At 42.6% G+C, this 25,241-nt stretch overlaps 1 protein-coding gene across 1 annotated transcript in view; it reads left to right on the top strand.

Annotated features, from left to right (window-relative positions):
- ARHGEF28 (Rho guanine nucleotide exchange factor (GEF) 28) overlaps positions 1 to 25,241 on the top strand; it is a gene marked incomplete at its 5' end in the record, with an annotated part of 52,982 nt that overhangs the window by 27,665 nt on the left and 76 nt on the right. Inside the window, 5 exons of the mRNA XM_010081698.1 lie at positions 2,942 to 2,980; positions 3,070 to 3,117; positions 4,883 to 5,362; positions 8,306 to 8,606; positions 25,169 to 25,241. The exon at positions 25,169 to 25,241 is cut by the window's right edge and continues 76 nt beyond it. Coding sequence (XP_010080000.1) covers positions 2,942 to 2,980; positions 3,070 to 3,117; positions 4,883 to 5,362; positions 8,306 to 8,606; positions 25,169 to 25,241 — 941 coding nt within the window. The remainder of the gene's footprint in view (positions 1 to 2,941; positions 2,981 to 3,069; positions 3,118 to 4,882; positions 5,363 to 8,305; positions 8,607 to 25,168) is intronic.

The following is a 25,241-nucleotide window of genomic DNA, read 5'->3' as shown; positions in this document are numbered from 1 at the left end:
AATGCCAAATTGCAGGTGGCAGCAAAGAGTGTTAGGAGTAAAAAGCAGTATGAATTATTGTGTGAAAATAAACTGAACTGTAATTGTGGAGTCCTTAGGTGGAGTAGCAGGACTAAATAGGAATAAGGGGAGAGACAAGAATAGAAGATACATAACTTGAAATGGGAAGCAAAGTGTTCTAGAAAGGGAGATACTTAGCCTTAGTATACTGTCTTCGCATCAAATCTGAAGGAGGGCTTGTGTGCTTGGAACCTTGGTGTTTTTTGTTTTTTTTGTTTTTTTTTTTACTAGCTATTTCTGGAAGACTTGCTAATACACTGATCTCCCTATAACCCTGCCTCATGTTCAGTTCTAGGTCATGTTACTTACCAGACTGCTGTGTTAGATGGGAGCAGAAGAACAGTGTGTGTGGAAAAAAAGGGGTGAAAACAGAAGTCTGAGTGAGGGAGCACAGAAGCTAGGTGAGGGGAAATAAAATAACCTATAGAGGATGGAGGGACTCAGATCTAGCCCATTAAAAGTTTCAGTAGCTCCACATGAAAACATTGCCATTGGGGTTATAGAGAACAGAGCCAGGCTTTTCTCAGAGTTGCACAGCAAAATGATGTGCATACAAGGCTACCAGTTGCAGCAGGGGAAATTCTGACTGTACATAAGAAAAAAAAAGTCACCACAAGGGCGATTAAGCAGGAACAGGCTGTTCAGAGAGGTTGAGGACTTCCTGGATTTGACTGGAGAAGGCGCTGAGCTACCTCATCTGACTTTGAATCTAGCCCTGCTTTGAGCCACGGCTGGAGTAGAAGGATGTGCAGCAAACTCTTCCACCCTGAGTTATTCTGGTCTGGTCTATTATTTGGGCAAGACTCATGTGACAGTTTACCATGTCAGAATCAGGCTTACCAGGAGGTGGCAGAACGAGCACACAAAACAGGCAAGGCGAGGGCTTTCAAGGGCAGAGGATTTTCTCCTGCCTGCTGCCTTTGGATGCTGGATGTGTAGTCCTGGGGTTGTGGGCTGACAGCACTGGGCTCAGACTGGCTAGCCTGGGAAACCAAGAGCTGGAAAGCTGGAATGAAAGTCCCATCTTGGGAGTTAGATGCTGGCTAAGCATTAGAGGATTGTAGGCTCTGCAACACGTGGGGTCCTAAGCGGGCAGCAGTGGATGGTAGTCCCCCATCTTGTCCACACTGTGCCTGCCTTGTGATCGCATCTATGGAGAGCTGTCTGAGGCACTGTGCACACAGCCTGCCCTGGGATCTGACCGTCCACATACTGCTGCTCATCACTCTGAACCAGGGTGCTTGGGAAGACTTGCAGGGAGGTGGTGGTGGCTTGCAGGACAGGTTAAACAGCTGAATATCTTGCTTTGGGCCCAGCTGGACTTACAGGGCTTGTGCCAAAGCTGTAGTGGTGCAGCCACAATGCTGCTGTCACTCCAGCTAGCTCAAGCAGCCTGCCTTGGCTCATCCCCCAGCCTTCAAGCAGTGCTGTAGTGACGAGACCACAGACACTTGGGCTGGCCACTTGGGCTGGCCACTTGCTACCCCTTGGCCATGCCAAAGCCAGATAAGCCTTCAGTCCCCCTCCACCTCTTTTATTAAATTAAACAGGACTTCAAAAACTGAAAGAAGGGGAACAATTCACCCCACTCTTGTTCCACATATGGGCTTTCCTTTGTACACTCACTGTTCCTCACCCTGCCAGCATCTCCTTCTTCTCTCTCCTTCTTGGCCTTGGTCTTCCTCCTTGCCTGCTGCTCATCTTGGCCACCCAGCAAAGGAAGAGTGAAGCTCCCTTGTGTCAGTCCTCGTACTGCACAGAGGCATCTGTGCGAAGTCCTCTGCTTCTCACGGCGGAGCTGAGCAGTTACATGGCTCATGGGTGCAGTGGGAAGTGCAGGAGGAGGTGAAGATGTGGAAAGGGAATAGAGGGAAATACTGAAGGGAGATAATGAGAGAGGGGTGGAGGAAATGCCGCAGCTGTTGCTCCCTTTCCCCCTAACTTGTTTGCGTTGAGCTGTGTTTTGGGGCCTGGCCTTTTTCATCTTCAGTTGTCACAGTTAAATGGAGCAGCTGCTTTGCTCTCTGTGTTGGAAAATGAAACTCCATAGAGAACTCAGGAAAATCAGAGAGAGAGCAAATATTCCCCAAACCCTCCTCGGCTCCTCTGAAAAAAAAAAAAAAAAAAAGAGAAAAATCATACAGGAAGTCTTTTCAAGCATAGCCTCAGAAGGGATTGTGTTTTATTTCTCCACCGTTTCACCTTATCTTCTCAGAGGAGCTGTACTTCATGCTGAAGGGATTCTGGGTGGCTTCACCTCATAAATTTAGAAAGCTTCTTAGAAAAAGAGAGCTGGGTGGAAGGTGTGAAATGGTTGAGCCTCACTGCAGTGGACAGTAGTAACCATGCTGGTTCATTTTGCATCGTACAGTGGGCACTCAGCCTTTGCTTAGGAACTCACAGCACATCTGAGGCATTTGCTGTAACCACTAACATGACTTCTGCCAGCTTCTTGCTACATTAATACCTCTAGAGTCTTGTGCTGTTTCATCCTACTATAAGTAATCTAAATCCACTCTGCTGTATATACAGAAGTCTGGTTACTGTATTTCAAAACTGTCAAGTAAACAAAGAACGAACGGAAATGTCTTTTCTGTGTAGCATTAGTCATGAGAGGATTAAAATTGTGGATGAAATATTTCTTGTTTTTACAGTTGTGTTTAGAATCTCGAGTGATTTCCACAGAAACTCCAGTGTTGATGAATTATTAATCTTCATAGGTTATTGCTTCTGTCTTTTTTCACATACCCACAAAAAGGTTTGACTCAGCACTGCATATATTAGCAATATGAATGACTCCACTAGCTTTAAAAAAAAATATGTAGATGATACAATTCTAAAGTTAAAAACTACATTTTAAAGCAATATGTGTTTATTTTAGGGAGGAAGTATGAGTTTCCCAGGATCTAAAGGGACAGAGGTGAGTTTATTTAAACCCCAGACAGAATGCAGTAACTATTTAGTTGACAGTGGTCAAAGCTTTGAAAGTCCTTCTCTTTTATTTTCTAGATTGTACAAGCAATCCAGAACTTAACCCGTCTCTTGTACAGCATACAGGTGACTACTCCACTCTTAACTTTGTAGAGTAATTAGTCTTAATAATTTACTTATTCAGGTTTGTTTTAATCTTGTCCTACTTTTAGACATTATGTCAGTGGATACTTATCTCTACTGACTGTTGCATAAGTTGTCATAGAATATGTTTTTTTTCTACATCAGTGGTATGTTTCTTTCAAGAACTGAATAATGCTTGCTTGGAAATTAATTCCCACTCAAAAAAGGATGGTATATGGTCCAGAAATCTACAGGGGAAGAAAAATGATAGCTCTAACTGAACTGATGTAATTTTGCACACAGATTTCTGAAGCTGTAGTTCAAAATATTGAAAAATTATAGTATTTTTTTTTTACACTATTCTCCTGGCTACTAGTAAACAGTGCCTCTGCCACTTAGGTAACAAATCAACCTATTTTAGATATTTCAATCTCAGTTAATTATTGTGCGTATTCTGAAGGGCCTTAGTCTGAAGTTTCGGCCTCTTTCATGCTAAGTTTTGGTATTTTAACTTATTTTTTCTTATTCAGGTGCCGTTTTGTAACTTTGTTTAAAAATGTTTCATTTCAGTACGTTTAATTTTTAGACCCTCTTGACATTAGCATACTTCATAATAAACCTGGAAACCTTGGGCCTAGAAGTTAAGTGGACTGAAGCAATGCAAAAGCAAATTAAAAAAGCTTGTCATTCAGGCAAAATTTTTGAAAAATTGAAAAACAGTACAGTAAGGTTTGGGATCAAGCCTTTTCAGACCACGAAGATTTACATAAGCTGTCAGTATAGGTGCAGAGAAACAAGCAGAAGATCTTGTCCTTGCCCTGTTTTCAGATCACTGGAACTGACCCAATATGGAGAGAAGAGACAAGAAAAGTGGGAATTGCACATTACATAAAGTTAAAAACTCTTTCTGGGGTGGACGGCATGGGGTAATGGGGTTGTGGGCATTCCCTGGGAATGTCTACTGAAGTAGATTCCCATGAAGATAGTATGTGCAGTAAGTGCCTCAGCAGATCCAGGGCTTTCTTGCTTTTCTTTCTTCTTAATCCCAGCTATTTATTTTTGTGTTATTGGAGGATGTCACAGTCTTTAAGGCAAACAATGTCACAACAGCCTTGTGAAGGATGGAATATAGTGCGCTCGGTTGTCAAACAACTGAAACATCAGAACTGAAATCATTACTATACTGGCACAGATATCTTGGTCAGGTGCATGTAGCAGTGCAGTCCTAATGATGTGTTGGCAGGTGCCTGTAAGACTGATGTTAGGGCTGCGTTGTTGCAGGTTAGCAAGGAGAGCCTTAAGAGTTGGAGTGAGCTGTACTGGAAACAGTACAGTTTTTTGTGTATAAGCCATATCTATATTAGGGTTACTTTGTTGAGTGTAGCATTCACAGTGCCTTAATGCCGCCTCTAACCATGAAAAATCATTTTTCCTGTGTGTCTTAACATCCTCTGACAGTACAGGACCCCAGCTGTAACTGAAGTGCATGTGCACAGCTGTAACATAAACATATATAATAATACCAAGTGTAAACCAGAAGACATGTTGAAAGTGCTTGAAATGGTTGAGTGCTTTTAGAAATACCTCTTGGTAGGGTCGTGAACATAGAATGTTCTCTACTTGCATGAGGAATAACCTCCCAAAAAGTATTAAGTGCTGATATTACAGGAAGTTGAAGCTTATTTATATAATACTTCTATGTAAAACTACAGATGTGGATTAATGCTAGTATCTAAACATTTGTGTCTGATTTTGTTCTGGTGTCTAGGCAGCATTAGCTATCCAGGACAGCCACAGAGAGCTCCATAGGTTACTCCTGCAAGAGAATGAGAAGACCAGCCGGGGCTACAGTTCTCGGCTAAACCTCCTTCTGGAACAAGAAAAATACCGGAATTTGGAAAAACAAAGGGTGGAGCTGACCAACATCCACAAACTTAAGCAGCAGTTTCAGCAGGAGCAGCAGTGGTGGCTGCGTGAATGTGACCAGCGGCAGCGGGAGCAGGAGGCCAGGAAGAGCCGGCTGGGGCAGCGGCAGAGGGAATGCGGGTGCCAAGAGGAGCTGCTGGAGAGGAGCCATCAGGGGCTGGCGCTGCAGCTGCAGGAGTACCAGCAGAGCCTGGAGAGGCTCCAGGAGGGCCAGAAAATGGTGGAGAGAGAAAGAGACAGTGTGAAAATGCAGAAGAGGCTCCTTTGGCACTGGAAGCACGGTCGACAAAGTAGCCTGTTGTCATCCACAGGGAGCTATGAGGTGTGTGGTTCCCCGCCGTAATTATGTCCCCAGCTGCAGACCTAGAGAGACTTTCTTTGACAAATAGACTAGTATGTCTGGGTTTGTTGCTTGGTAAGACAATAAGTGAGAGTGTGTGGGAAGCTAAAGTTCAGGCGTATCCAAGGGCTTTGTTTGAACCTCATGAGGTTTAACCAAGGGAAGTGCAAAGTCCTGCCCCTGGGAAGGAACAGCCCCAATGCATCAACATACGCTGGGGGCCACCCTGCTGGAAAGCAGCTTTGCAGAAAGAAAAAGACCTGGGGATCCTGGGGGACACCAAGCTGACCATAAGCCAATGATGTGCCATTGCTCTGAAGAATGCTAATGGTCTCCCAGGATGCATTAGACAAAGTATTGCCAGCAAGTCGAGGGAGGAGATCCTTCCTCTCTACTCACCACTGGTGAGGCCAGACCTGGAGTGCTGTGTCCAGTTCTGGCTCCCCAGTACAACAGAGACATAGGGCTATGGAGCTGGGGGGTTGTGTGTGTGAGTGTCCAGTGAAAATGTGTGAGGGACTTGGGCTTCTCTCCTGTGAGGAAAGGCTGAGAGCTGAGCTGTTCAGCCTGGAGAAGAAAAGACTCACAGGGCTTCTTACTAATGTATATAAAGACTGAAGCAGAGGGTGTAAAGAGGATGGAACCAAGCTCTTTCCAGTGTTGCCCAGTGACAGGACCAGAGGGAATGGGCACAAAATGAAACACAGGAGGTTCCCTCTGAGCATCAGGAAACACTTTTTTTCCTGTGAGGGTGCCCAGGGAGGTTGTGGAGTCTCAGTCCTTGGACATATTCAAAAGCCATCTGAATATGGTCCTGGGCAACTTGCTATGGGTGGCCCTGCTTGAACAGAGGGGTTGGACCAGATGACCTCGAGAGATCCCTTCCAACCTCAACCATTCTGTGATGTTAAGCCAAACTCAGACCCATGGGTATTAAATTGAGGAGATGGAAATTTCTAAGTGTGAGAATCTGTGCTTTATTCTGCTTTGCTGCTGTGTTTGCAAGGTACATTGTGCATCCCACCTCTTGTAGGAAAGATGAATTATTGTAATGCTTGAGGTGTATAAAGCTTTTACTGAAGTTTTCAGCTGCTGTTCTTGTTCCTGGACAACAGTACTGTTTCCAGTGAGGAACAAGGGCTGGTGCAGAAGTGGGAAATACCAGGCTGCTGTGAACTCCGTGTGTCAGGCCCTGCTGTCCTGCTCCCCTGAAACAAGCAGCCCCTTATGGGAAGGGTTTGGTGTGTGCCTTCATCCCTGACCGTATAAATCCTTGGAGATGGTCATTATTAGGTGATGCAATTTAAGGCAGCTCTGAGGCTGCTTAAGCAGTTAGTACTAAAAATGATTAAGTATGTTGAGGGTGAAGGACAGAGGCTGACTCTGAACTCAGCTGTCCGGGTGCTCATCTGCCAGGTCAGACCTGGCCTCTAGTCCCTGCCTCAGTGGGTAGGGTCTCCGCTTCCATTACTGGTCTCTAAAGCACCTGAAAATCAAAACATTTTGCCTTACATATATTGAAAGCTCACTGACCCAAACAGCTTTTTCTTTTCCCCAGGTTTTCATTCTCACAAGAAAATGTGAGATGCTCTGTAGAGCCTTTTTTCAGGCCATCACCTCCCTAGTTTTTCAGCTGGTAACTGACCCATAACAGGCCGTGACCATTCAGTGTCTAAGCCTGTGCCTGCATGAGGGGGTGAAGGATTGGCCTCTGACCTCCCCCTTTTCATCTGGCTTTTGTGAACATGACTTACTCATATGTGCTTGCCCAGTCCAAACAACCAATGCACTTACTGGTGTAGCTTGCAGTACAATTTCGACTTATTTGGCAGTGCTTAAGAACTAAATGGTAAAACCAAAACTGAACTTGTCCTTCAGCTTTAATGCATGGGACTTCTGAAATCTTTCAAGGAGAGGAAGTTGAAGGATGATAGGCTGATACAGGGATGGTTAGCATCACACAGAGAAGCAATGAAATGCTGAGTATCAAAGAGCAGTAGTACTTACTCTAATATTTCATGTTCAAGACTACTTGTATTTTTATTTCAGGTAAACTACATGGCTTTGGATGCATTCCAGGCCTTGCAGTCATCTTTGTCCTGCATTTCCCACTACCATACTCCTTGCAGCAGCAGGGCTGGCTGAGTGGTTGCCAGTCAGCCAGTATTCCCAGCCCAGTATTTTTGCCATGATGCTGAACCTAGCTAGCTAGTTTTGGGTGGCCAAACATTGCACTAACTCACACTGCTACTGCTAGTTTTTATGAGCTTGGCCTTTATAAACACCTGCAGGCAGGGAGACTTTGCAGGAGTTGCATTTTCAGACCCTGGGAGCCATGGCCGCTTGCTGAATGCTGTTTGCTATTCCTAATTTGACTGCTACAGTCCTGTTCTCTGTGATTATGTCTACGTGAGGTACAATGTTATGTTTGGACTGCAGTGTGCACAGATTTATATATGTGAAGTGGTACCTCATTGAGCCATGGGGCATAATATTAATCCTCTGAAACAAATCAGCAGACCTCAGTGCGTCCCAGGTAGTGGCCCTTTGTTATTTGCTATTTTGCATTTATTATTGAGTCTTCCTGTGTTTTGAGGGGAGCTAAGGCAAAATGTACTAGGTTATTGCTGTTTACTCATGAATGCACAACCTATTCAACATGCTGTGAGGTTATCTTCTGGGAAATGAGGTGACTATTTCCTATGAATCCCCATTCTGTCTGGCAGTTAATTTTAGGTATAAGGAATCTTCTGGACAATGCTCTTAGTCATATGGTTTAGTTTTAGGTAGTCCAGCAAGGAGCAGGGAGTTGGCCTTGATGGTCCTTATTGGTCTCTTCCAATGTGAGATATTCTGTGATTCTATGATTCTGGTGCTGGACAAAGGTGAAAATGCTGTTCTCTTGGCTTTTTTCCCCTTCTGCAGATCATGGGACATAATCAATCGGACAGCTTACGTGGTGAAAATACATTCTACTTAAATGAAGCTGTAGTCTGTGTGTCTCTAAGCAGTCTCAACAGATCAGAGTCTTCTCTCGTTTATGAGGATGGTGTATATGGGCTGAACATCTCAAATTCTGATATAGAAAGGACTAGTGAAACTCAGGTGGACCTCAGAATGGACACTTCTTGTCAGCCAGCATTAACCAGTGCACTGTGGAAATCCACTGGTCCTTACCAGCAGATGTCTTTCTCCTGCAAAAGCAACAAGGATGCCTTTAATAATGGTAATTAACACTTTATTTAATTAACAAGTAGTATGGGCAGTTTGCTACCTCTCAGAACGAATAGTCCTAGGAACGAAGACAGACTGGTAGCAGTGGAAGGAATAGATTTTGATAAAACAATTGCATGCCACTTTGCAAGCTTGTTGATGGTAGGTGAGAAAATGAGCAGAACAGAAATACAGAAAGCTTTTGAAAACAAAAACCAAAACCCCTGTTTGTGTCTGCATAACAAAGCCCAGAATGTTGATCCTTGCAAATCCTTTCCCAGTGCTTTATGACTTTTTTGTTTGGTTGGTTGGTTGGTTGGTTGGGTTTTTTTTTTTGCGAGCTGAAGTCACTCTTGCTGTTTCAAGTGCATTTTACTGTCTATTTTAGAACATATGTGCATTACTTGATGATTTCTAGTTAGAATAACTTTTGATTTATCATCTTAAAATGGTCATCCATGGTCAAACACCCTCTTCTTTCTTCGTTGAGAATGAACTGAAAATAACTTGAAAGACTCTGTAGTTGTAGAAAGAAAATTACATAACTTCTAAGGGATAATACAATGTTTGGCGATAAGTTCTCCTGATAGTAAAAATAGCTCTTACTGCATTAACTTTCTTAATTCCTGTATTTTGCCAGAAACCCCAAAGATATGTAGAATGTATGGCAGTTATTGACTGTGGCTACCAAAATGACTGGAGGATGCCACCTATTTGAGCACTGCATTGCTCTGAAAATTCCCTGGAGGACTTAGTAACGTGATAAGAAGAGAAACTCTAAACTCTCTGAGGTTTATTTCTCATGTTGCACAATGCTAGTTTTGATCTGACTTGGTGTCTTTATTCATTTGTTATTGTGAGAGTTGCAGAGCGGCATGTAAAACACAACAGCTAAAAGACTTAGAGGACAATAGCGTGATTTTGGTGTAACAGATTATGTAACCTCGTGGGCTTTTCCTGAACACTTGTGAAATTCAGGTGTGACATGGCAAGGCAGCACTGCAGCAGAGCGCAAGCTGCCATTTTTCTGCAGCTCTCAGTGCAGGATGACTTCTGTTCTCCCACCAGCTGCTTGCAGGCCAGGTCACAGCAAAGACTAGTGATCAGAAGTTGAAAATGTACACATGTACAATGGTTTTTAATTGTCTTATGGCAAATCTTGGAAGCTGTTCAGATAAAAAAGTCCTTGTTTAAGGTACTTTCTCCTTAGTACTGCTTGTAAGGTATTAAGCAGGCATCCACTACAGTCCTTGGCATGTGTATTGCCAAAATAGCATTTTATAATCAAAGGTAGGGCAGGCTAGTCTCATCACCACAATCAGCAAACCAAGCTGATTAGTAAAAGAGATTAATATTTCTAAAAATGCCTAAATAATTAGCCTGGTGAAACTTGTTCTAGTTTGACTGAAGTTGTCATTTTAGTAATAGGTTAGCTAAGGTGGTGCGAATTTGAAAAGGAACACATATGTGTGTTTAAACCTCTCAAAAGTGGATTAGCTGGCAGATGTTCAGATGCAAGCTAGCCAGGATATTTTCTGTTGAGCCCACATGAGAGTGTCTGGTGTAATTAAACTGGCTTGCACCAGTTTAATTGCACTGATTCTAAGATAAGCTGGCAGAGCTGCTCTATGTAAAGATGCCCTTCACCTACAGTGGGCCAGCTTTGTGCTAAGATGCTGTCACTGCGTCTTGTGTAGACATCCTTAACTTGCCCTGGTAACAGGGCACCAATGCAGTCCCAGCAGCTTGGGGACCTGTGCTTGGCTACAAAGTCTGTCCAAGAGGTAGAGTAACAGGCTAGTGTCAGTGTCTCTGGCTGTGTCTGTAAAACCTGCAGCTGCTGCCTTGATTGAGTCACAGGGCACCTTTGGCAAAGCAGCACAGCAAATCCTTGCAGCATCCTGATGGTGCAGATGGTGCTGCCAAGCCCCCTGGAGAGTTGGTAGAGCAGGCAGGGCTGGGAGCCTCCCCCCAGAGAGATGTGCTATCACATTTCACAGTCATGTTTGCAATTTGGAGGGTGACAAGTATTTTGTGCTCTGATCATGCAGTGCATGAGTCTGTGTGATTCAGACTTGCTTCTGTCATGCATCAGGAGCTGTTGTACAGGGAGGGGGGAATGAGAAGAATGCAAAACTTCCCTCTGAGAGACAGATGGCATCTGAAGCCCCAGCAAATGGCTCTGCACATGGAAATGAAGTTATATCACTTGTTCCTAAGCAATGTGAATCAAGCTGAACAGTACGAATGTTTCTTACAAGGAAGCTGATTTCCTTTCTGTTGTGTTTTTTTTGGCCATGCTTTTTCCCCAGGGAGTTTATCAGAGTTTAAGAATATCTCTGATCTTCTGCCCCTATTTCCTGACACCTATGTAGGATAAAGTCCCTTCTGATCACTGTGAAGGAAAACAGAGACTCAGTTAGCTGAAACTTTTCATATTTCATGTCGATGAATGTTTCATGACATCTTCCTGCATTTTTCAACCAGCTCTGTGTATAAAGTCTCATAATCATATTTCAAAAAAATTCCTAAATAATAAGTCAAAATTGAACTAAGAAACAAATATAGTTTACTGGAAATAGCCATGTACCAGAGTCATACATAGCCAAATAGGGTGACAGAGCACTGGAACAGGCAGCCCAGAGAAGATGTGGAGTCTCCTTCTCTGGAGACATTCAAGGCCCCCCTGGATGCGTTCCTGTGTGATCTGATCTAGGTGTTCCTGCTCCGGCAGGGGGATTGGACTAGATGATCTTTCGAGGTCCCTTCCAATCTCTAACATTCTGTGATTCTGTGAAATCCTGCATATAGTAAGTTTTGTGTACAAAAGTTTTATGTGTAGAGGCAAGGAATTTATGGGTTTGATTAATTTTCCTAGAATTATTAGGCATCCTGTAATAAGTCTAGTCTGTTAAAAAAACCTTAAGTTATTTGATGAGAAGCAGCACCTGAATGCATTGTCAAAGAGTTAATCACACTGCATTCTACTGTATGTTAAGTACTGTGCAATTTAGCTTCATAAATACACTCAAATGGAAACAGCTACATTCCTCCAGTGCATAATTTTCCATTCATATTTTCTAAGGGTAAGACATAGATCTCTTCACATACTTAGCATCATGATTATATATCATTGTTTTATGTGTATGGGATGGAACTTTAGTAAAGACCTTGGGGCCAGTTCCCACAAAGCTGAAACTGGCACAAGTACACTCGCTAGAAAAGGTGTGTCAGTCAACAGGAGGAAAATACGATTGAAAGAAAAATGTGTTAATGCTTTACACAAACGGTTTTGAAATTATCTGCAAGAAAGAAGACAACTACTTTGGCTAATTAGGAATCAGGGGAAGTAAAGTTTTTCTGTCAGACTAGATTGAGAATTGAATAAATTACTCTTGCATTTAATTGACTTGTCAGGTTAACTGGCCAGAGTGATGTCTAAGGTTTTACCTATGGATTCACCTCTTTGATTTCAGGAATCAGTGCAATTTTAATTCTTGTAAGCTTTGAAGTCAACAGCATTGTTTGCTGGTACTGCCTTTTCATTATTTTTATTCAGATGTTGTAGCTACAGCAATGGAATTGAAAAGTGATAAATCTGGAAAACTGCACTGAAACTTGATTGTGGGAGGTTTTTTTTTTTCCCCAGACATTTGCAGTGTTAGCATGAAGGATCTTTGTGCATGACATAGTGAAAAATACAGTTAAAATCTTTATAGGGAACATAGAAAAACCTGTGATCTCCATAAACAGCCAAATGCAAAACCAGGGAGGAAAAAAAATAGGGCTCTATTTGACTAATGTGATTTTAGTATTTTTTGAAGGACAGAAATTTGTACATATATATATGCATATAAGCAAATGAGACAGTTTTATTTTGTGTTCATTTATAGTGTTTTTCATCAAAGAAAGTGGTTTCTAGAGATGAAAAATATTTAATTTGCAATAGAAAAACCAAAAACCCCAGAAACATGGGTAGTATCCTGTAACTCAATTTTTTTTCCTTATCCTTTAGAAGACTTTTCTGTTCCTTAAGGCAGATTGTGCTAATAGTGATTGCTTTATTGAACCTGTTCTTAAAACTGTACATAAGATTCATTTGTTTTAGTTTCCTATTGGTAATATTTGAGATGAGATTCAGACCAACAAGTTATTTTTTGGCTACCTTTACATCAATTATGGGCTAATGACATTATGTAAAAGTATCTGCATGTGTTTTCATCAGAGAGGATGAGCATGGTGCTGTATGGGCCTGTCTCTTTTCTCGTATTTGTGTAAGGTGATTCTGTTGCAATCAGAAGAGGTATACTGTGTGAAGCTGATGTAAGTGTGATAAGAACCAGGTGAAGGATGCTTTGCACTATGGTTTTGAAAATTCATCTGGAGATGTACAAGCTGTTCCCTGTGGTTCCAAGTCAGTTCAGGATTTTGGCAGGAGCCAAAGCTCAGGAACTCAGGTCCTTATTCAAGTGAGCATAGCCACTGCTGCCAGCACTCGAGGTGGTTAATGAGATCCCATATTGAGGACTTTGTTGAATAAGGTTGCTTTCATCACTTGGCACCTGTTGAATTATTACCATCTCCCACAAAAAAAAAAAAAGGCATATATGACTGCTGTTAGTTAATTTCTGTACTATTGCTGCTGCACCAACTCCTTCTAAGGACATCTGACCCTCTCATCTTCTGAACTGGGATGTAATTTTACCCCGTACAGCACACACTTTACACGTCTCCTGTTTAAACAGCATCTTTTGTAGCCAATGGCTGGCCAAGTGGAATGGCATGTAAAGATGCTTTTCTGGCTATTTTGAGTTTTTCTGGTGTCTTTCACAGTATTTTTAATAGTGCAATTTTTTTCACTGTTTGCCCTGCACAGCAGGTGAATTCTTTCCACTGTTCTTTCACTTGAGAAGAGGGAAGAAGGGAAATCTTTTAAAAGTAAAAGATGACATGGCCATGGAGCTCCAGATTTGTCAGAGACCTTCCTGAACAGATGTGATAATTTGAGCTACTTTAAGCTTTTTCTCTCTTTTAATTGAGTAATGTCAAACTGAGAATCAGAGAATGGTTTGTGTTGGAAGGGACCTTTAAAGGTCAGCTAGTCCAACCCCCTGCAATGAGGAGAGACATCTTTGACTAGATCAGGTTGCTCAGGGTCCCATCCAACCTGACCTTGAACATTCCCAGAGATGGGGCATCTGCCACATCTCTGGGCAATGGTCCAGTGTTTCACCACTCTCATCATAAAAAAAATTATTCCTTTTGAAGAAATACAACATGAAATTGATTCCAAATCACCCTTTGTGTGTTCACTGTATCTTTTCTACTCTTAGCATGGATGTCTGCATAGTGAGCATAGAGCCCATTCAGTGCTCAACAGAAGTTATAAAGAGAATAAAATGCAATGGTAAGATCTAATAATATGAAGTTGAATAACATCAGCACCTGCATCTCCCAAGTTCAAAAATACGTTGATTTATTAGAACAAATAAGATCTTACTCTGGAACAGATAACAGAAAATTTGCCTCATCTCCATACCACGGAACACTGAGTTTTGTGCTCTGCCATAAGACATCAGTGTCTGTAGGATACTTGGTGGAAGTGAATCACAGGGGAAGTATTTTTTTCCTCTTGGGAATAACACTGCCATTTGTTTAAAGCAGATGGCAAAAGGGATTAAATCACATGGCAGTGTGATACTGAAGTGAAAAATATGTCATTATATGTCATCTGCAATTAGTATACTTCAAGTAACACTTGCTTTTCAGCTCTGTAGTGCTAGGGTTTTGTACTTCTGTTACTCATTTTCTCATCTCAAAATCCGTTTTCTCATTTCTGAACATAACCACAGTAGATGCAGTGGTATTACATAACCTTTTAATTAAGGCAGTTAATGATGTTCTGGTTTTATTTTGTACGCTAATGTAAGTACAGAATTTCCTGTGTAATGCCTGTCTGATTTTATTCTTTCTAATATCTTCTCATTTAGAGCTCATTCATTAGGAGGGAAGTTTAAAATAGTGTAGATCTTTAAGGTGATGAAATGGAGCAAAGAGAGTGTCCATCCCTCTCTTTTGAGGTACCACTGGCGTTGGTGTAAATATGCACCATCAATACTGATGGTTGCATTGCTTGCAGGCTAATTGTTAAACAACAGGATGATGGCCAAATCTTTCTCATTTTGCTCATATTTACAGTTCCAGCTTCAGTGCAGTGTTTTTTTAAGTCAGTGGAATTACTGGCATCAGTTGAGACTGGAATAGTTTGGACCATCATCTCTTACACAGAGATTTATTCTTTACTTAGGCAAGGTTGTTCCAGTAGATCTGGGTTTCACAGAAGTTGAAGGAGGGAAAGGAGCATGTTTTGAAGCAGAAGACTCTGGGCAGGGGGTCTTTTGCCAGACAGCTGCTCAGCTTGGTTTGTAGTGAAATAGCTCCAGCTCAATGTTGTGCAGAGTTGTCACTTTGGCAGCAAGTGGTGTTCTCTCAGGAAAAGCAGTCACAAAACAACAGTCTTGCTAATTGTTGTTTGATGTCAGGAAGATACCTTGGGAGGTCTGTGTTTTTCTTAGGTAATGTGATCTGTAGGTGGACGCCTGGTTGGGTGTTCTGCTTTAGTACCTAAAAATGTTTTGTGTGTGATTTTGTGATGCAGTTAGAACTTGAAATAGATGCACACATATGAATAAATAATGCATCCTAATGGCTGGGAGAAGCTGCTTATGAATGATCAAATTTTGCAAGATACTAAATATGCAAACACACCCAGTAAAATCATGTAGCTGAATCACCAAGTGTATCTGTCTGTCTTATTTTGAAAAGTACAATCTCATTTAAATTATTTAGTATAATACTTTACATATTCCAGGAAATGGCCTGTAGCATGTTGTGTAAAAGTAATGAAGTCTTAATAATATGAAACCTTCTCAGCAGCATCTGTTGTTAAATATTTATTGGGAAACTGGGGAAGATTGTCTTGTCTGTCTTTTACTGTCATTCATCACAGGAGCACCCGATTGCCTTCCATATAAATTATATTGGCCGTAGCCTCACTGCTAGAGGAAATTTCATGGAGTATCTTGTTCTGCCTCCCCAGATGCTATAGAAAATTTTCCTTTGGGTGTAAATTTTTGGTGGAGCAGTAAAGGGGAGGAGCCTTGGTGCTAGTATGGAAGCAGTTTTTAGTTTAATCAACTAGTAAGACTTCCAACAGTCACCTGCTGAGATTCTTTGAGTGTCCCTTGGAAGTCTGATCTAGAGCTGGAACATAAATGATACAAAAATAGGTGTGATTTGGCTGTGTTTGTTTAGGGTCTGACATATAAAATTTAAGAAGTCCATGGGCCTTTAAACGTCATTGAGTATATTCCACGTTAAAGAATACACGACAGACAGAGAAGCTAGTATATTTGGCAAGGATGAAAAGAGATTTTTTTTTTTTTAATTGAGGTTGGTAATTACAGGTTAGTTGCTGACAGCAAGAACTGCACAGAAGCTGTCTCCTATGCAAAGGAACTTGACATTACAGCACATCAGCAGCAGGAAGGGGACAAAGGTCCTAAGAAAGGCTTCTGTTTTAAACAGGCAGTTTTGAAGTGAAGGTGAAAATAAATAGAGGAGGGTGTTTTAAAACACAGCATCACTTTTCTTCTGCCGTGGGGAAGTGGCCCATGCTCTGGAGCAGCGGGATGTCACTAGTGGGTGCAGGGCTACAGCACATCAAGTGAGGGGATGGGAAGGAACCAGAGGCAGTTAGCCCAAGGCTGAGCCAGGGTCCGCAGAGTCGCTGCTGTGGGACTAGAGAAAAAGAAAACTTTTAGTAAAGACAAGGCAGAAGGAGGGGGTGATGAATTTAGGCTTAAGGGTTAGACCAGTGTTGCCCTTAGTGGAGAGAAGTGGGGGCAGAAGAAAGGAAAGTGGATCCAAGTACGTTCCATGTACTCAAGAAAAGCACTTGGCTGAACGGATGAAGGCACATGCATATTTGAGAATTGTGCTTTTTTCTGGCTTTGATGTACAGTTTTCCCTTTAGCTCTTATGCAAACTGTTTTCACAGCAGTTACATGTTCACAGAGTATTTAGCAAACAGTTAAAAAGGACACCCATTTCAGAATATTTGATCACACCCTGAAAGTTCCTATGCTTACAATGCAAAACTTGTAATGTGCAACTGTTCAATTTTTGCTGTTGTTCTTCGTGACTGCAAGAAGCAAACATCAGTGCATGTACTTCCTGCCAACTGGACTAAAATCAGATGAAAATGGCTGTGCCAATACTCAAACTGCAGTCAAAAATTACTTACTATTTCCCTGTCTTTTAAGCTCAGTAGAGAACAAGTATCTCTGTGGCTGTCAGCTAAGAAGTATACCTCAGATGTTCACTCACAGCAATGCCCATATATTTTCATGCATTAATCAATAAGCAGCAGCTTCTATTAAAGGGTAGGATTAGCATGTAATTGATTGGAAACGGGTGCTTTGCCTTTTATTTTGCTTCTGCAGAAATTCTATATATGGACTTAGTAGTCCTCTGCCACTTACCTTGAGTTTTGATCTCATAAGCTTTTATGAGTAAGAAGTGATGTATCTAGTCTGTTCTTGGGAAACCATCATGTAAAACCAAGGTGTTTAGGAGGAGACTTGGGTGTGTTTTATAAATGACCTCCCCCTTTTGGCTTTTGTAACAGAGTTTTGCCCTTCTGGCACTCATAAAATATTTGCCACAGTCCAGAGCACACTACTTTGTGTTGCACCTGAAAGACCGGCCAAAAGCTGGGGACAAAACCAATTGTTTGCCAAGGTCTTTGATTTAATCTTTATTTCAAAGCAAGCCTGTAGTTAAAAAAAAAAAAAAACCCACAGTAAAAACCAACCATAAAATATGAAGCAAGGTTAATCAGCACAATAATATTGGTCTGTGGTAACAGAGAGCTCAGAATAAGAGTTTTGATGTGTAAATGTCCCCTTTTATTTCAAAGGGAGTGAATTCATGTGCCAGAGACAAGTGTTTTTTCAGGTTTAAAGCTGGTTCCCTCTTTGGGAGGGAAGGAGAGGAGGCAGTGTTTTAGCTGTGGGGTGGAAATCGGGACATGCCAGAGGCAGGAAGAAGGGCTGGTTTCATTGTCTGCTGAGTCTATGGAAACACTATTTGGGTCTGTAACTTCATGGGATTTCCATTTCTTCAGCAAACATTCAAGCAGGAGTGTTACCCACTGGCCGCGGGTTGTTTTGACTTCAGCCTGCTGGCCTAATGTCTTCTGCAGATTATGGGGCAGGGGGGAAACAGCTGCAGCCCACTTCAGGTATACCTGCATTAGACACCCAAATGAAGAGGCTGGGGGTGTTTCCCGGTGCTTCCTCGCTGTTGTTGTCGGTGGCTAGACGTCTTGCCCCTGCCCCTGAAGCGGTGCCCACGTGGGCGCTGCTACGCTGGGTGGAGCAGTAGCCCTGTGCTGGCAGCTGGTCATGTTCCTTGTGATCCTTTGTAGGAAGGGTGTTCTTGGGGTTTTATGGTTATTTTCTCTTGATCATTTGAGTGCAGCTGTGTTTAATGAGCTGGAAAAGAAGTAGGTCAATAAAACATGTGTTTGTTGTTAGCAGAATACCTGTTGGACCATGTGTGTGTCTGTAATTGACCATCTAACGCTTCAAAGTTTAGCACAAAGACAATTTAATAGGGAATTCATACCTAAATAAATTAATATTAAACAGAAGCAGACAGCTGGCAGGCACTGTGCCCTGACAAGGTGAGACTGTGAGTATTTAATGCTTAGACAAGTTATGATTTCAAGTCAGACCTATTTTTAAGTCTCTGTTATTGGTATGCATTAAAAAACAGCATGCCAAAAATAGTTCAGAAGCCTTGTGCTTTAAAGCCAACTGATAACACAGGCAAGTAAGCAGGTTAAAATTTTAACTTATTTCAAACTAGGGACATGCTATGAACTTGATGTTAAAAGTGGTATCACTGGCAATGTCTGAGCTTGAGATGTTTTTAAAATCTCTTCTTTGATAACACCCCAAGTATTAGGAATAGCATGTTTACTGGGCTTCAATAAAAGATGGCTGTGTCATCACGCGACTCCAAAGGACAAGTATCAAATAAATGAGTTGGAACCATTATGGAGCTTTCTGATAAAGCAGTTACAGTGGAATAAATGTCCAAATTATCTAGACCAAACTTCTCTAAAGAGTTATGAGGCAAAGCCTGAAAACTGATTGAATTGTTTTACCTAAGCCAACAACTAAACAAAGAACATAAACATGAAGAATAATGGCATTTCCAGTAATTTTCCAGATTGATTTCCTGCCTTATTCAGTCAGCTGGGAATAGGCTTCTCTTCCCATGGTAGCTTCAAGGGTCAAAATATATTTCCCAGTGTTTTTTGAGACCTGGTACCAAATTCAGTTCCTGCTGTGAAATCAGATCTACTGAGGTGCGAAGTTATGGTTTCTTGAGGGTATTTGAGATCTCGACTCCCAGTGAAGGAGTTGTCCTCAGATCCTGAGGCAGTTGTTCTCAGATCCTCAAAGCTTATAGACACCTTTTCTGTACCAAGTGGTCTGAACGTGTGTGGTAGCAGCAGCGTCCAGGCTGTTCCAAGGTGAAGGGCTGCAGTGCCCTGGCAAGTCCCCCTCTCTTCCACCAACCATCAGTCCAATGAACAATTTAACCTGTAGTATAGAAAATCCATTGCAGATTGGGCAAGCCTTAGCAGGCACTAAGAAAAGCAGTCAAAACCAATCATAGTGCCTTTCACCAGAAGGAAAGGGAGGGGTGTCTGGAACTCCCTGGGAAATCGTCTGTCACTAATGAATCTGCACGAGAACCACTGGGAGCATCATTAGAGACAAAGAGGTGCCATGGGATTTACTAGTGGGGACTTCCAGTGAAGCTCATGGGAGTTAGGCTGCCATTTGCTATTGAACTGTAGTGGCAAATGAGAGCCTGTCTCATTCCCTTGAATATCCCAGACCCGGTGGATTTAGCACTGTTTTTTAGGTGTCTGCTTGTGCTTTGCATTATGCATGAGTGCTGGTGGGGGGATTAAATACAGCAGCTCTGCCATTTCAAATAGCTTTGGCCTGAAGTTGATGTGTCAGCTGTCAGTCCAGATGAACTTGGTATAAAAACTGGTACCAGTTATTATAAATAAATGGTAAAACTGAAAGCTAACTCTATATATTATAATTTTCAGAGGAGTAATGGTTTTGAGAATCTTTAACATATTTGCTGCTAAAAGTGGCATAAGTCTCTCTTCATTTAATGGAATTTTATTTTGTAAAGAGACACAGATCTGTGAAAGTCACAGCAAATTAATTCAGTGTATATATGCAGTTTCTGCAAAATCCGTGTGGCGAGGTCCCACCAAACCGCTCTTTTTCCCACCCCCCTTTTTTTTTTCCTGGGGAAACATGTGGGAAGGAAAAGTCTCCAACCCAGCCTGACCTCAGAGTTGACCCAGCTTTGAGCAGGAGTTTGAACCAGAGGCCTTCCAAGATCCCTTCCAACTTGAATTATCCTGTGATGCTGTGAAATTAGGGTCAGAGCTGGAGGAGAAAAACTGAGGGCTTTTATTAAAAACACAGAGACTTGAGAGGGGTTTTTTTTGCCTGGAGTATTTCCTAGTGCCATGGTAATGTCTTCCTACCCTTCACATGATCATCACTGTGGACACTCCAGGCTCACCCGAAGAGCTCCGATTCTCAAGGGAGAGAGAGGAGGGGGTGAAGAAGAAAATCCGTGGCATTTATTTGATGTGGAAGTGCTTACATACTATGACAACCGACAGGAGGTGAGAATCAGTGTGACTAATGAGTTGTTTACTTGGCTTTTGTATCCCCTCTCCCAGGAGCAGGGACTGTGTTTGTTTTGGTATGTATTGATCTCAGATGCCTGCAAATGCCATTGCTTTGTCCTCCACCTTCCGGGCAGTTTATGCGATTCCACTAATCCTATCTCTTAGTCCCACAGGAAGGATAGGGTATGGTAGTTGGGATGTGGAATGCCACTTTTTTTCCATTTCCCCAACAATATTAGCCTGTTTTTAGCCACAAACTGTCCTATCTCTGAGTTTGGACCCAGACCCCATTTGGAGAATGTAGGTCCTCTTAGGAACTCCTGTGAAAGCTTCAGTCTGCTGCTGCTGTTATATTTAGATTGCCTAGAAAAGTATTTCTGTTTTGGGGGAGTAGAGTGTGTCTCTGCTGTTTCCTGTAACCTACCCTCATGGCACCAGAGTGAAACTCGTGGAAAAAGGGAAGAATTTGATTTGGTTTTAATGTTGGATTTAGCAATATGTCTATGTGCATGAGACAATTTGTTATTTGGTTTTTTACAGAATTGGGTAGAAACAGCCTCTTAGTCCTTTTGAGAAAAGTGTTGGGGGTGACAACAGGGAATGCTTGGGTTTTCTTTATTTAATGAAATTGTATCAGCCGAGATAAAATGGAGAAAAAGCTGGACTTAAGGGGTATTTTGTGCTGCGGTGTGGCACTGCTGGGCTGAACAGGCTACATGGCCCCTGAACATTGAAGTGCTGTCGCAGATCCCCTAATGCCTGGCCTCCAACCTCAAGCACATCCCTCTTTGCTGGGGAGTTTGACCAGCCCAATGTTGAAAGAGGGGATTTTTCTCATCTGCTGTTCAGTGTTGTCTAGGGTGTATGTGGTGCAGCTGAGGATCTGGCTCTGGCTCTTCAGGAGAGAGTTATTTGAGGAGAGAGAAATTTTGCAAAAGTGAGAAGCAGTTAGAGGGTGTTTCAGTTTGCACATGAACTCCAGGGCCTGGGATGCAGTGAGATGCGGACAGCCCTTGGCTGCTGCAGAAGTGGGAGGGAGAGGGGACCTGGGAGTCTCACAGAAGACCCTGTGGAAAGGTCTGAGAGCTACAGCTCAGCTTCATTCAAGGTTTGGAAATCTGTGAATATTTTCTGCACTTCTAGAAATATGAGGGGAAAATTGTGTTCCTTGGGTGTAAATGAACAAGAGAAAGGCTGTGGCCAGGTACAGTCTCCTTTGCTTGTCTTTCCTGTGCAAGGAGTGGGGATTGAGGCAGTGGGCAGAGCCCAGCCCCGGTGGGAGGGGTGCAGGCAGGGGCAGTGGGAGCACTTTTGCCGGATGCTGGTGATGTGGATGCCGGTCTGGTGAGTGCGCTGTTGAGCTGAACACAGCCTGCCCAAGCATCACTCGGCAGGTTGGAAGGGAGCTGAAAACAGGATAAGTAAATGCTGAATTTAAGGGAAGGGAATGATACAAAACTCATTTTGTGGCTGATGTTGGCACGTGATTTACCATCACAGCAAAGGAGGCTCATAAAAGGCCAATGGTCCTTATCTGCCTGGCTCTGCATCCGTACTGAGTTCTGACTGTCAGCTGTAGTGCCGCAGAGAAAGGGCCTGGAGAGGGGCTCGGGAGGTTCCCTCGGGTAGCCCGGGAGCACGTGATAGCTTCCCAGCGATTGCTTTTCTTCACCAGCCCTTCTCTGCCTTGCTGTCTACATGGATGATTTATTTTCTTTTTTTTTCTTTTTTCTTTTTTTTTTTTTTTTAATTTTTCAGCGTCCCCTGTTCTGAGTTCTTTAGTAGTCAGCAGCTGATGTTTTCAAGACTGGTTCTGGAGGATTCTTCCCATTTTGCGACAGCTTTTAAAAAGGAGGATTTCTCCAACCATTCTCCTGCTTGGGGCCAAGGGCGGGGAGTTTTCCTGTGCTGCACAGGGGAGCTAGGAGGATGCTTCTTGGCAGCTGTCACTGCTCTGCATAACAGGAACCCATGCTGGCTGGCACATTGGTCTGCTTCCTCCACTCTTCCTTCACCTGAGGCTGTTACTACCAATTCTTGCAGTTCTTCCACCCTCCCCGAGCAGCTGCTCTCGGGCGCATTGCACTGCCCGCCTGTGATACCAGCTGGTCTCTGGGCTTGGCTGCTTCCAGCATGGCACTGGGCAGGGAGACAGCAGGCACCCTCCCTGCTGGCAAGCTGAGTATGTTGGCCCGAGGACACATTGTGCTTTTATTAGGCAGAGCCTGCGTTGAGTGCCACCCGAACAACAGCCAGCACCAGCCCCTTCCCTCATCAGTTGGATTAAGCACAACCTTTCCAGGCCGAGAAGCCACTCGTCATGCCAGTGGCAGCTGGGGTCTCACCCCCCGGGGGCCCTCCCGCTGTTCCTGCAAATACAAAAAAAAAAAAAAAAAAAAGCAGCTAAACTAGTAATAGTGACAGAATCAGATTTGTTTTTCCAGAATGCTGGCAGTTTCCACTGCTCAGCAGTGCTGGTTAGAGTTGTAACAGTTAATGAGAAATGGTTTGGAAACAGCTACTGTCTTAATTGGTGAAGCAATTACTGTTTAGTTTTGATGGTGGAAAATAACTGCGTGTAAGGTGTTTCCCTTTCTTTTCTGGGTTTTTTCAAATTTGTAATTAGGCTTCTCCAATTACGTACTTCATAAACTTTGGAAACAGATCTTTCAAATAAGTGCTTACTGCCTGGTATTCTTATGCACATAACTTTCTTAAGGTGAATAGACTCACAGGACTTAAAAGGAATATTAATGTGGGTAAAATTACCATGAAATGTGTTTAGAGGTTGATGACCTTTCACTGGTAGGGCTCTTTTTAATAAATAAATAAAACTGAAGTATCCAGTTTCCATAAATAAAAGGAGACGTAGGATATTTCTGGTTTCTTCTGTTACTGCAGATTGTAGTATTTTTCTAATACGGCTATCAAAGAGAAATAAATGCACAAGTTATCTTTAACAAAGCAGGACTGTTTGAGTAAGTTAGGAAGTCAAATCCTGCTGTGTGACATATTGCAAGTAACTCACCTGCAATCAAGACTTACTCCGGATTTTCACCAAGACCAAAACTTGATCCTTTACCTCCAGTATAAAGCTGTAAAATAAAGGGAATTTGGGATTAATTTTTCTTAACATGCTGTGTCATCTCACTATGACCAAGCACCACTTGCCTATACCTGGCCTCTGCCACCAACCCTGCAGTCTCAGCAGGAGGTATAACATAGATGTGGTTTACGCTGGAGCCGAAGCCCCAGACCCTGTTTACTGCCCCCAGCTGTGTGAATATCAAAGAGGAGGAGATGCTGAAGGCAGGCAGAGACAGCATTACAATGTGTTCCCACACGCCCGTGGAATAGTGCCCCATGATGGGGAGCAGCCAGCGAGCCCAGGCTTTGCAGGGTGCCAGCAAGCTTGTTTGCCTTAAACTCCTGCCTCAGTGAAGACTTCTGATGAAAGCCACTTGTGCCAGGGGAATGCCAAATGTGGCCAGGTGTCATTTCAGATTGCCACCAGTTAAAGTGACACGGTGTGTAAAAAAAAAAACAAAAAAAACCCAACCCTAAACCAAAAAAAAACCCAGAACAGTATCTCCTTTATAATAGATTTTCATTGCACATACGTGTAAGAAGGGGTAAGGACCAGAGCAGGCATGAAATGTCTCTGCATGAATGACTAAGGCTCGAAGTACCCCAGTGCTGGGTTTGCTTGCTTCTGGTGTTATCCATGCTGTGGGAGGGTTGTCAACATCCCCTTCTTTCTGCAGAATGCTTTTTGCAGAGGGAATGAGAAGTTATCCCTCCTCATGTAATAGCAAAGGTTGGTTGAGCCAAGATTACAGTGAAAGTGTTGCAGCCAGTCTGTTGCAGACTTTTTGCATCCCTAGATATGAGGATACATGCTCCCTTGTTATGCAGCTTGTTTTCATGGTAAAAACTGCTTTGCAGAAATAGAGATGTGGAAAAGCCAACTACTAAGGTGTGGTTTCTGAGGGCCTGAAGTGGTACAGAAAGCTGACTAGGGAGGAAACCCCTGGTTATTGTTTTTTAAGTAGTGCACAGATCATCACAAAAGCCTTCAGAGCTCAGTGCTGGAACACAAGTACCTGATTCTCTGGATTTACAGGAGAAAATTGGAAAGATAATCCTTTTGAAATAAGTTATTAGTGTTTGGATGCAAGTATTATCTCCACATCACACCTAAAGGATTGAGAGAAGAATAGAGTAAGTAGTTTGTGGAAATAAACACAGATAAACTTGACAGAACATCTGTTACAGACTGCAAGTGTCAGTCAAGTAGACTTTTAACTGGATTTGCTCAGATGATTCTTTTTCATCTGTAAAAGGAAAGCTTGCAAATAAAATTCAGTGTAATGATAGCAACTCTATTAATTTTAGAATTGTATTATTACTAGTAAAGGTACTAATTATGTGCTCCATGTTTCCCTCCAGCCTGCCTCTGACAGCATTTATACCTTTCCATTATTGTGTGTCTGGTTAGTGAAGTATGGGTATAAATTTCTTTTATTGTAAAAATAGTAACAGTGATCATTCATTGGGTGTTAGTGGACAGACTTGAGCAGATTTGAGCAATTTTGGGTAAGGTACTTCTCACCAGGCTGTAGTATACTTTGTAATACAGCAGTGCTTTCCTTTCTAGACAGATGCAGCAAAATAGAAAATGGTGGTAATGAAAAAGTCAGAATTTGCTCTTTATGATGGCACAGGCATGGCAGATGATGTATTGTGACTGGTCCTTCTCTTGTGCATTACAGATCTGAATGCATCACAGACCCAGGGTCCCCAAGCAAGCATTTCAAACCAGGGATCCATCCAGCTGCCACAGGT

Source organism: Pterocles gutturalis, unplaced genomic scaffold, assembly GCF_000699245.1.
Source record: "Pterocles gutturalis isolate BGI_N339 unplaced genomic scaffold, ASM69924v1 scaffold43459, whole genome shotgun sequence".
NCBI classification, from domain to species: domain Eukaryota; kingdom Metazoa; phylum Chordata; class Aves; order Pterocliformes; family Pteroclidae; genus Pterocles; species Pterocles gutturalis.
Note: the sequence above shows the minus strand (reverse complement) of the source record. Positions and strands in the feature narration are given on the sequence as shown.